At 41.6% G+C, this 12405-nt stretch overlaps 1 protein-coding gene across 3 annotated transcripts in view; it reads right to left on the minus strand.

Annotated features, from left to right (window-relative positions):
* Positions 1 to 12405, minus strand: part of Tex9 (testis expressed 9) — a 56135-nt gene that overhangs the window by 13394 nt on the left and 30336 nt on the right. For 2 of the 3 annotated variants that reach the window (XM_021172496.1, XM_021172495.1), the window contains exons 6-11: positions 10544 to 10589; positions 8913 to 8995; positions 7067 to 7245; positions 4878 to 4960; positions 4243 to 4416; positions 349 to 483 (exon numbers count right to left, since the gene is read on the minus strand). In XM_021172496.1, the coding sequence (XP_021028155.1) occupies positions 349 to 483; positions 4243 to 4416; positions 4878 to 4960; positions 7067 to 7245; positions 8913 to 8995; positions 10544 to 10589 (700 nt within the window). The remainder of the gene's footprint in view (positions 1 to 348; positions 484 to 4242; positions 4417 to 4877; positions 4961 to 7066; positions 7246 to 8912; positions 8996 to 10543; positions 10590 to 12405) is intronic. The other variant, XM_029481054.1, reaches the window with a different exon arrangement.

Below are 12405 nucleotides of genomic sequence, written 5' to 3' on the forward strand. Positions count from 1 at the left end.
GGCACTCCCTAGGTGAGCACTCTGGGGGTGGGCACACCCTAGGTGAGCACTCTGGGGGTGGGCACTCCCTAGGTGAGCACTCTGGGGGTGGGCACTCCCTAGGTGAGCACTCTGGGGGTGGGCACTCCCAAGGGTGAGCACTCCCTAGGTGAGCACTCCCAAGGGTGAGCACTCTGGGGGTGGGCACTCCCTAGGTGAGCACTCTGGGGGTGGGCACTCTCTAGGTGAGCACTCTGGGGGTGAGCACTCCCTAGGTGAGCACTCTGGGGGTGGGCACTCTCTAGGTGAGCACTCCCAAGGGTGAGCACACCCGCGGTGAGCACTCCTGGAGCTGTTGGCTTTGCATACCTTGTTAGTTTGCCTGAGTTTACTCAGCTCCACTTTATACTTTTCTGCTTCTTCGAGAGCTCGATTCAGACGGACCTCCGTGGCACTCTGACTTGAGGCAGCCTGTTTTTGTAATCTTCTTTTACTTTCTAATTCCTGTGCAGTTAAAAAATATGGAGTATTGAAATATCATTAGTTCCCTTTTATGTCTGACATTATTTCATTTCTATGTTTCTTGCTTTCATTCACACAGGGCTGCAGGCTAAGCATCAAGAGACACAGTTCTCAGGGGATTCTCACCCAAAATGGGTATTCGAAAAAGACACCTAAAAATGTAGTTGTGACTGCCTTTATAATTTTTTAAATTTCTACCCTTTTGTGTTTGTGGGGGGTGGGTGCTTTGTCTGCATGCACTGTTGCCTCTGCACCACTTGTATGACTGGTGCCTGCAGAGCCCAGAAGAAGGCATCGGATCTCCTGGAGCTGGAGTTACAGACGGTTGTGAGCCGCTATGTGAGTGCTGGGAATTGAACCTGGGTCCTCTGGAACAGCAGCCAGTGTTCTTAGCCACTGAGCAATCTCTCTAGCTCCAATGAATATTGCTCTTTTTGTTTAGTATTTTCTGCCTCCTTCTACTGATTCAAAATACTGTGTAATTATCCTCCATATCTGTTTTAGGAGCACAACTTTTAAAACTTAATTTTTCTGGAGTCAGAATCTTGCAGTGTAGCCCAGGAGGGGCTAAAACTCTCATGCCTTTTGTGTCTGCCTCCTGAACGCTGAGATTCTAGGCATGCGCCTCCACATCTAGCTCACTCAAGGCCTTCTGCAAACCCTCCAAAAGGCCAATGTAAGAGGTCATTTGCCCATGGACAGTGCTCTTGGAGAACTGACCAAGTCTACTGTTGAAGAAACAAGAGATAAAGGGAGGACTGTACATTAGCCCCACTGGAATTCTCCAACCTGAGCAGAAACAGCATTACCTTGTAAAGTATGGGGGCCTTGTATTTGTGCAATTATTCTAAGATACTGAGCTGCTGCAAGTGGACGGTTAATGTTTGAAGAAAATACCTCACCTCATAAACTCGGTGGTAAAAGCTCCCTCCCCCACCACGCATGTTCCATCAGGGTCTTCCACGGCACTGCTTGCATCTCTCCCTGTGGACATGGACTTTTCTCCTCCCATACAACCCCTGTTATCTAATTTGATTTGATACCTTTTCTTGAGAGCTTCTAGACCATCCAGAAAATGGTTTAGCACAGCATCTGCTGCAGGTGCTAAAACCATTTCCTTGCTTGCTTCTCCCACTGCAGTACAAACTTTTAAAGTTATCACCGGTTTTTATTTCTGTAGTCCCAGCATCATAGTTGCGTGTAAAAGACACTACCAGTATCTTCATAAAGGCTTAAGAGATTGCTCGGTGATTAAGAACATTTGCTGCTAACACTCATATTAGGCCACTTGCAACAGCCTGTAACTCTAGTTCCAGGAATCTGATTCCCTATTCTGGCCTTAGACAACCATATGCCCTTGGTGGACATACAGGCATGCAGGCATACACATGCATATAAATAATTAAATATTAAAAATGACTCAGGAGAGGCCCATTGGACTTGCAAACTTTATATGCCCCAATATAGGGGAATGCCAGGGCCAAAAGAATGGGAATGGGTGGGTAGGGAAGTGGGGGGCGCTATGGGGGACTTTTGGGATAGCATTGGAAATGTAATTGAGGAAAATATGTAATAAAATTCAAAAAAAAAATGACTCAGGCTTGTCTTGTAATATTGACACCTCTATCGTATCCCATACAACACATGGCCGGGCTGGCCCAGAGCCTCCTAAGAGCACTCAGTAAACCCAGTAATCACTGTAGAGACAGAGCTCACTTTAGACACTTGTCTTTTTAAATATTTCTTCCTTGGCTATATCACATCATCTTTGAAACTCATCTCTGTGGCTTTGAGTAATTAAAGGGAAAAACAAAACAAAACACATGCTGCTCCTTATGTAGGTCTCTAAACAAACCAAGCTGCGCCTGGCTGCCATCTGCTGCGCAGCCCTTCCGCACAGCTTTGTGGGAGGCAGCTATGCTGGGAACCATCGCTCCCTCCCAGCTCCCCCTGCAAAGCTGCCTCCCAACAGTCTCACCAAGAACGCCATAGACCTTTGCCCTTCAGTTTGCTGGTGACTTTGTAACTTCCTTCTCAGAAATCCGAAAAGGACAGCAAGGGGGACGAACAGCAAAGGAACACATGGCATGTCTCCATGTGAGTAAGCTCACTAAGAGAAAACCTGGGTAAAAACTTTGAAAACAAGTGTTTTCAATCGTACACTGATAACTCTCTTTTGGGGGCGGAATCAATCTCACTAGTTAGAGCAGACTGGCCTCAAACTCACAGAGATCTGTCTCTGTCACCCAAGTGCTTTGACCCCAAGGAATAAAAGGCTGAACCATCAAGCCCAACACTATGTCTGTCCTGGTAACTTTTATAGCATGCAGAGAAGACACACTGCTTTCTGAAAACAGATAAAACCACTGTTGTTCCCCTCAAAGAAACCAATTCACATATTGTCAAATTTTATGGGAGAAAAATCTCAAGGTTTCAATTTTACACCTGTTTTAAAAGTTTTCCTTGACCTGGGCCTGACAGTCAATGACATAGTAATGAAATGGGGATAAATCAGTATTTCCCACAATGTTTTTACCTTCATGAAAAAAATGGACATTTATTTCATACTACACATAAACTCTACTTGAAATAGATCACATGTATATGACTCATATGATGCTGATTTATACAGACTATGTAAAATACTTAAAAGAAAAATTCTCATGGCTTTGGTGTAGGCAAAAGTTTCTGGGCAGAATGAAAACTTGAATATAATGATATATACAATTTACCAAAAATTTAAAACTTCTGCCTTTGGAAACACATGCTTAAAAAAAAAAAAAAAAAAGCAGCAGCAAAGCAAAAGATCAGACACAATCCCCAAGCATCTAACAAGGGGATGCAAAAGGGATCATGAAGAGCCTTAGAGCCTGGTCCTGTCATGGGTACAGACAGACCACAGAGGAGCACACAGCACATGACAAGATCAACACCTGCCTCTGAATCCCAAGTGCTGGGATTAAAGACATAGGTCATCACACCCAGCCAATAAAGATGATTTTTAGTAAAGATTTTTACTGTATGCATGCATGTTTGTGTGTACATTCATGCCAGTGGGATGCTATAGCCAAAGGATAACTGAAGACGGGCAGGTGAGGGTGTGGAGAGCCTGGACCCTCTGTGTTGATGGAAGTGAAGTGAGTCATTAGAGAGCAGCTGGCAACTTTCCCTGCGAGGAAGGCGCTGCCTTCAACCTCAGCATTGCCAGATAAACAAATACATAAACAAACAATAAATTATAAAATGTGTTATACAAAATAGAGTATACTCCACAATTAAAGAAGAATGAAACAATTAGTGTTGTAATATGATTGAACAGTTAAAAAAAAAGCCATTGTGTTCAGTAAGAGAAATCAATTCCAATGACTGTAGGTCTTTGTGTCTGTGTGGAAGGAACAGACAGGTCCACTGAGACAATAAACACAGCAGAAACCCAGGGTGGGCACGGTCAGGAGATGTGCGGGGAGGAATGAAGGGTAAGAGACATCTTTTGGAAAATGTGAATATGTTCTATGTGAGGTCATAGCTACATGAACTCATGAATCTACTAAAGCCACCGACTGAACTGCATACTTTACTAGAAAGTGAAATACAGTATGTGTACCTCAAAAAGTTGTCAAATATTCTGTTTAAGGGGGTGTTTTCAGTAAATATTAGTAAATGAACGGCTAACAAGAATGTAGCTCTAATAGTTTCATTGTGTCCTGGGGACTGGGTCAGAAGACAAGACAAAATGTTTACCCGTTCTACTGATGACAGCTGCTGCTGTAATTCATCACATTTTTTATTTGCTTCTTCAAAAAGATTCTTATATTTTTCTATTTGGGATTGCTGGGATGTAACTGTTCGCTGTTGTCGCACACAGTCTTCTTCCAAATTTTTCACCTTGGACTTTAAGTCCTGAATTTCATCCTCCTACAATCAATGATATTATGAATTATGTGAAAAATGTACAAGATCTACTATCAAAACACACAGCAGAAAACAAGAGCCTCAGATGGTCTTGGAAGAGATATTTTCATGATTTGCTGAGAAAAATAAAGCCCATTTCATACTCACTATCAGAAATGGAAGTCATTTATAGTGAAATATTTATATTGAATACGCTTATCTAGCAAGTCAAAAATAAGGATTTCTAATTTTAACAATTTTGAGATATTCAAAAAATATTTTTATAAGCTTTGTGGTAATTCAGAATTTCAGAATAGTTTGATATATATATGTGTATATATAGATACATATACATATATATAATTTTCAAATCTGATATTTAACTATAGCTTGTAATCCAAATAAGGCAATCTGAAATACAATTAAAACTGCCTGTCCGTCACATCTTCAGTAGCGCACTGCTGTCAGAGGCCACGCAAGCTTACCTTCTTATTGCACTCGCACACAACGCTGTCCAGCTCCTCCTGCATCACATGGAGCGTGGCCTTTAGAAATCGGATCTGAGCCTCTGTGAAGTCAAATCATGACATGATTGCTTTTTTTTTTTAAAATCAAATCTAAGGTATAAATTATTAAAAAATCATATTTTATAAGTAAAATATGGCCAAAGTAGACAGTCTAACAGGAGACCATGACAGGAACACTGTGAACATTAAACACTCCACAGGTAGGAAACTAAAAGGAACAGCAACAGGTGGCCACATCAGCCATGGAGAGTGGGTAAGGGCAGAGGGACCAGACAGAAACTCCTTCTTCTAAGAACCACACTACAAACTGGCGTTCTTGCACATTTACAGACCGGTCTCACATCTACTACAGTGATCCAAACAATATCAACCAGAATTGATATCAGTCTCAGGTTGGCAATGTCCAAGAATTTGACAGAAATAAACATTTTCTCTAGCAAAAATGAATTTTCAATATCTTACAGTCTGTGCTCCCAAACTGACTCATTCAGTTCAACCATAACCCAGACATGCCAAGCAAGCTCCTGGAGTACAGGATACTCTCCCAGGTCAAGCACACTGAAGAAGGAAGGCACCGAGACAGTGTTACTGCACTGTTCATGGTAAAGCCTGTTGCTGGTCCTGGATTTCTACATCTCTGTCCTGTAACAGGGCAGTGGGTGACTGTCTCCAGGAACAAACATCTGCCCAGCACACCCTGGAAGGCATCTGAAGAGTAACAACCAACTTCCTGATTCATTATTGTTCTTCCTTCTACTAGTTCCAGGGGCTTGACTAGGTCAGGTGATGCTACAAATGCATAACTGAATTGCTTCCCACTGTGACCAACTAGAGCACTAGTTTGATCATCATTACACACACAACCTGTTAGGACTCTTCAGTATAAAGTTCAGAGATAAACTTCACGATCATCTGTAGTAAACTTTTAAAACTAAAACTCCTGCTAAACACCCAACAATCAAAACACGCTGACAGGAGAAGCAAGCACCTGGGTGGAACAAGCAATGCCCTGGGACTGCACAGGAAACCCACATCAATGAGGAGCATGGGCCGAAAAGTGTGCAAGCTTCACAAGAACCATAAAAACCCAGGCCCCAGACAGCTCTGCAAAGGCCGGTCTCCAATGTAGTGCAATGCATACAAGCCATGTATCCTAGCAATAAGGGAATCTGCCACTGACCTTGGTGACCACTGACTGTCCAGCACCCTGGCTGAATGGCTAAGCACAGCTGAGACGTGACTGCTGGTCTGTATTGAGCTCAAACAACACTGCTCTGAAGGACCCTCTGCCTCAGATACTGTCAGCCTCTTGTGATATATTAGCTAGGTTCAAGACATCATTTGACAAACTCATTTTCAAATGGAGACACTGCTATCACAGAGGGGCTCAGGAGCCAGATTGGAGTCACAGCTAACCATAGTGCACACCCGCTCATTTCACAGCCAAATGACAGTTCACAGTAACTATGCTTACTCATTCCAATTGTTCTGGTTTTTGTCCCAACAGCACAGGTGGATCCTCACAATTTCAGTAATTTTAGAGGCACTGCTGCTAACGAATACAATACTTTTAGATAATTAAAAACTCAGTCTTAACAAAAAAAAAAACAAAAAAACAAAAAACCCACCTCAGTCTTTTGCTAGTTACATGCAGAGTCTAAGCTAATCAGAAAGGAAATTATATTCATTAAAAAACTCATTTGATTACTTATGTGTTGCTAATCAATTAAATTATCCTTTTCAAATATATATCAATTTAACATATAATAAACAACATAATAAAAATAAAAGGAATTCAGAGAAACTTCATTCCAGTGATAAGCTATACAACATTTTAATTTCACTTGAAAACGTCAAAAAAACCCAAAACAATACTATAGTCATGACTTTTTACAATACAAAATATCCGACAGAGATGAAAGCAGAGGGAAGTTCAGTGCACTCACGCCACCACCCTTGGTCAACAACATTGCTTCATCTAGACTCTCCATCCTTCCCTCCATCCTTTACATGACTGTACGTTATTATTATCTAGACACAAATCCATAAATCGTGATACATTTTTAAAGAAACAGTTTCCCCAAATCTTTTTTCTAACTAAGTAACTGTAATGTTAAGGGAAAAGCTATGAAGAAAAGAAACCCTACCTGTCCCAATGTCCTTACTCACACCACAGAAGCTGTCGTCCTCTGCACACTCGGGCAAGCCGTCCTCATCCAGCTGCCCTTCAATCCTGCTAATCGTCTTGGCAAGGGAGAAGTCTGAGAAATCGTCTGGGATGGCCACATCATTGGCAGTCTGCCCGTCAGGATATTTCAGTTTAGCACTAAGAAATAAAACACACGGGCATACATGAGCAGAAACAGAATGGTGGAAAGGAGGTGGAGCTGTGCTCCAAAACAACCAGGCAGACATGTTGTAAAGTGTAAACACGATGACAGCTACGGTGGAGACTTTCCAGGACTTTGTCCTAAGAGTCTGAGGAGGCATTCAGTCTTTCTGATGGGCACACGCAGGGCTACTGGTCACATCCAGCCTACAGTTTTAATTTTGCTTCTGGAGAAGAAATGTCCAGGTGATGGCACCCCATCCTGAGAAACAATGACCATGTCCTCACACCTAACATTTGTTTACCACGTAGGGAAACACACTCTGACAAGAATCAGAGGTGACAAAAAATGTTGGAATTGACTTTTAACATTAACTGGAGAAAGAATTAGGGAATGAAACTCACTCCCAAAAGCATTAAAGACTGGACCAGGTCAAATACACTGGGATGTCACCCAGACTGTGATTCTGAAGCCCAGATGACCTTTAACAGGACAGCAAATGCTCCTAAGCTCTCGCAGTCACCCCCTTTATTTAAACACTGACTGGGAGCCCAGGACAAGGGGATTAATCCTGCAGTGGGATATGCAGTTTAGCCAATGATCTCTTCAGGCTGGTTTTTATTAATTCTATCTTCTGCCCCTTCAATTCTATTGTTTTGCCTTTGAAGCAATTAAAAGGCACAAGCGTTACTAAAGATTTCCACATTATTATAATGTAATTAGCAGCCTGGGTAAACCGCAGACTCAAAGATTTAACAGCTTACCGGTTAGTACATCCAAACTCTTTTCCTTTTATTAAAAAAGCCAGTCTCAAGCCAGGTGGCGGTGGCGCACGCCTTTAATCCCAGCACTTGGGAGGCAGAGGCAGGCGGATTCTGAGTTCAAGGCCGGCCTGGTCTACAGAGTGAGTTCCAGGACAGCCAGGGCTACACAGAGAAACCCTGTCTCGAAAAACCAAAAACCAAAAACAAACAAACAAACAAAAAAAGCCAGTCTCATGAAAACATGTTTATGATCTTAAAGGTAGTCTCATAATCTTTAAAAACAACAAAAACAGCAGAATGTAAGTTAAAATTTTGATACAATCTAATTTATACCATATCGAACTATTCCATCCATCTCACAAACTAAATAGATGGCATCTGTCAAGAAGTACAGAACTAGAAGACAATCTAATCAATTTACAAGAACCTGACAGAATGACTCGAAAACCCAGGTCCAAGGGCTAGAAAGATAGCTTACCAGTCAGGAGCACTTGTTCTTGCAGAGGAACCAGGTTTGGCTCCCAGCACCTAAGTGCAGGTCACAACTGTTGGTAACTCTGGGGATCTGATACCCTCTTCTGACCTCAGAGGGATCCCACCTGTACATGGCACACATTCATGCAAACACTCATAGAAACACACATTAAAAAAAAATCTTTAAACAAAACCCAGATCTCAGTCCCAGGTTCAATAGTGTCTCATTAGAATGGCAGGAATCTGTATGAGAAGGTAGTGAGTTTGTTTTAGAGAACACTAACTGCATTACTGAGTATGATGCAGTCGCTTTGTATTGGGAGCTTTATAGAAATCGGGAGAAACAGAAAGTCCATACTGAGAATGCAGACACTGTGAGCCGCAGAGGAGTAGAACAGACTCTCACATGTCAAACCGTGCTGTACCTTGAATTTGTTTTCCTTTCTTTATCTGCAGAGTGGAGTCTGTTTTGAATCTTGTTTACAGGACCAGTGTTTTTGGTCTTTGGCTAGAGAAAAAGAAGTGAAACTATAATTAACTAAAAGTCTAATCATTTCTTCATTTAAAAAATGTTTTTTTTTTTTAGGGGCTGGAGAGATGGCTCAGCAGTTAAGAGGACTGACTGCTCTTCCAGAGGTCCTGAGTTCAATTCCCAGCAACCACATGGTGGCTCACAACCATCTGTAATGAGATCTGATGCCCTCTTCTCGTGTGTCTGAAGACAGCTACAGTGTACTTATATATAATAAATAAATAAATCTTTTTAAAAATGATTTTCTAAAACTTTTTATTTCATCTGTATATCATTATTGTACATATGTGAGGCTGTTAGATCCCCTGGAACTAGAGTTAAGACAGTTGTGAGCTGCTATGTGGGTGCTGGGAATTGAACTACAGTCCTTTGGAAAAACAGTCAGCACTCTTAGTCACTGAGCCATCTCTCCAGTGCCAAAGTCTAATAATAATCGCTAACAACAGAAATTTTGTTCAGATTGGTTTTGGTTTTTGGTTTTTATGGATATGAGTACTTTGCCTGCATGTATGTCTGTGTACCACATGTGTGCCCAGTGTCCTTGGAGGCCAGGAGAGGGCACCGGACACCCTGAGACTCGAGTTGTAGAGAGTTGTGAGCTGCCATGTGCGCCCTGGGAATTGCACCTGGGTCTTCTGGACAAGCAGTCAGTGCTCTTCACCACTGGGCCTTTTCTCCAGCTCCAACAATTTTGTAACATATGCAATTGTTATTTTGCTACAAATAAGAATTGGTATTTTTATATAACTAATTCTACTGCATTTTCAGGAATCCCAGAACTATGCAGGAAAGACCTAAACAGCACCCAGACCAAGAGAATCAGGAATATAGAAAATGAGTTCCAAAGATGCATGTACAATCAGCCAGGTAGTGAATATTAAATCAGAATGCTTTGATTCATAGAATGCAGCTCCCCTCATTAGCCAACCATGTGGCAAGCAGGCCTTTGCTAGCATTGAAATTTACAGCTCCCTTGTGGATGGAAACTTGAGATCCCAGGAAGCCCACTTTCCTGATGGATCTCTGTGCCATGCTTTCTGGATGAGGACCTGTGTGACTTTAAGGATTATGATTCATGGAGAATGAATAGCCTAATTCTATAAAGTCTCTTCCTTAGAACTTTGTTCACTATTCTCCAAATTACTCAGTGAAATTACAAGACAGAGATTGCCCAAGATCTCTTTATAAGCAATGCTGAATGAGTGATCACAGCTGAGTATTAAGTTTTACATCCTGTTTACTGAGACATACTCTTTGCCTACTTGTCTTTAAAAACAAACAATCAAACGAACCAACCCTAGGAACCAGCAAGATAGCTGATAAGATGCTTGCTCAGTGTAATGGCCTGAGTTCAATCCCCAGATTCTACATGGTGGAAGGGGAGGACCAGCCTCCACACGCTGTCCTCTGACATCCATATGCATGAGGTGGCACAAATAAAAATCTTGTTTTGTTTTGTTTTTTAGTTAAACATCCTAAATTGTACAGACTGTGGTTGCATTTATGGAAAGTTTGCCTTCATACCTTGGTTTCTGTCCATGGATGAGCCCCTTCAGATGACAACAGATCTCTACAAACCAAAAGTAAGCTCTACATTAAAATACATGATACTACGCTGAAAGACCACGAAATTCAACAGTAATTATATCCTAAAGAGGAAATATTGCTCCAATTCCAGCTAGCTATACATTAACTTGACATGATTTATAAGTTGATTTCTATGTAACTTATATCTAGATGTATGCATATATTTTAATAATTATATATACATACAGAATTACATTTCACTTTGATTCTAGTTCCTAGACGTAAATTTACTTTGAATAATGGCAAATAAAAAGTGCTCAGGTTAAGTAATTCACTACAGAGAAGGTATGACAATATTCTTTTAGGGGAATGTACAAGTTTTTATTAGTGTAAATCATAACAAAGGGTACCCATTTCTTAAATGAGTCAGAGCTGGCAAGATGGCTCGGCATATAAATGCACTGAGCCTGACCACCTGAGTTTTATCTGCAGCACCCACATGGTGGTAGGAGAATACTAATTCCCACAGGTTGTCCTCTGATCTTCGTCTATGCATGCAACACACACACAGGCATGCGTGCACACACACACACACACACACGCACATGCACTAATAACAAATAACCCACTGCAGCACTTTTACTTGTAACCATGCTCAACACGACCATTCTAGTGCACTTGAACACTTGGTCAGGGTCTCTCTTCGTAACATTATGAACTCATGACCGTAGGGCCCAGCCTGCCTTTCTCATTGTTTAATGCTTTGAATTTGGCACAGATTTCATATATAAAATTTTAAAATGACATTAAGTAACAGGCATCGAATAAGAGAATAGATAAATCTAAATCCACTTTATTTCCTCAACTTTTTATCTTCAGTTTAGTTATGTCTGTAGTTTAGAATGAGGCATCTCTGTAGGTGTATACATACACTGGCTCACCAGTAGCTAGATCTACGCCCACCCACTCATGACCCACTGCCTTGGATCTACACACACCACTCATGACCTGTGCTGGTTTCACTCTACAACAGAGACTATCTAAGTTGTGTCAGAGACTATCTAAGCCCAAAAATCCTAAAACATTTGCTACCTGGCCCTCTCCATGGAAAGCTCACCTGCCCCTGACCTACTGTCTGGAATATCTATACTAATATCATGGACCACACTGTGTTATTATCCACTGCTACATGAGGGAAATGCCATCATATTCCCTAGAATGTCTGGCCACAGTAGAGGACACACAAAATAAAACAGCTTTCCATCAGACATTACCTAGTGACCTGGCCATGAATAGGTTTCTTGCAATTTAACATGAAAGTATATAAAATTAGATCATATATACTAGAAAAGTCGTTTTCAAAATATCTTAAATTTATGGAAAGTAACCTTTTTCACACACAACACACAAATCTTTCTAAAATTATACATAAGTATCTCGAAGTGTCCTTATTTTGAGTGTACGCCTACCATTTCATTAGGCATCACCATGCTTCTGCACTGCCCATCCCATTCCACACCCACCCCCCCACACACACATGCACAACTGAAAACATCTACCAGGGGCTGGAGGGAAGTCAGAGGCTTGAGCACTAGGCCAGAGTTCAGTTCTCAGCAACCAAGTTGGGCAACTCCAGTTCCAGGGACCCCAATGCCTCTGGCTCCCACATACAGTGACATTCCCATGCACAGACATCCATACCCACATACATAGTCAAAAAAATAAATAAACATAAAAACAAAGAGCATTTTAAAAACATCTGCCAGGGGGCTGGTGAGATGGCTCAGTGGGTAAGAGCACCCGACTGCTCTTCCGAAGGTCCAGAGTTCAAATCCCAGCAACCACATGGTGGCTCACAA

Source organism: Mus caroli, chromosome 9, assembly GCF_900094665.2.
Source record: "Mus caroli chromosome 9, CAROLI_EIJ_v1.1, whole genome shotgun sequence".
Taxonomy (NCBI): Eukaryota; Metazoa; Chordata; class Mammalia; order Rodentia; family Muridae; genus Mus; species Mus caroli.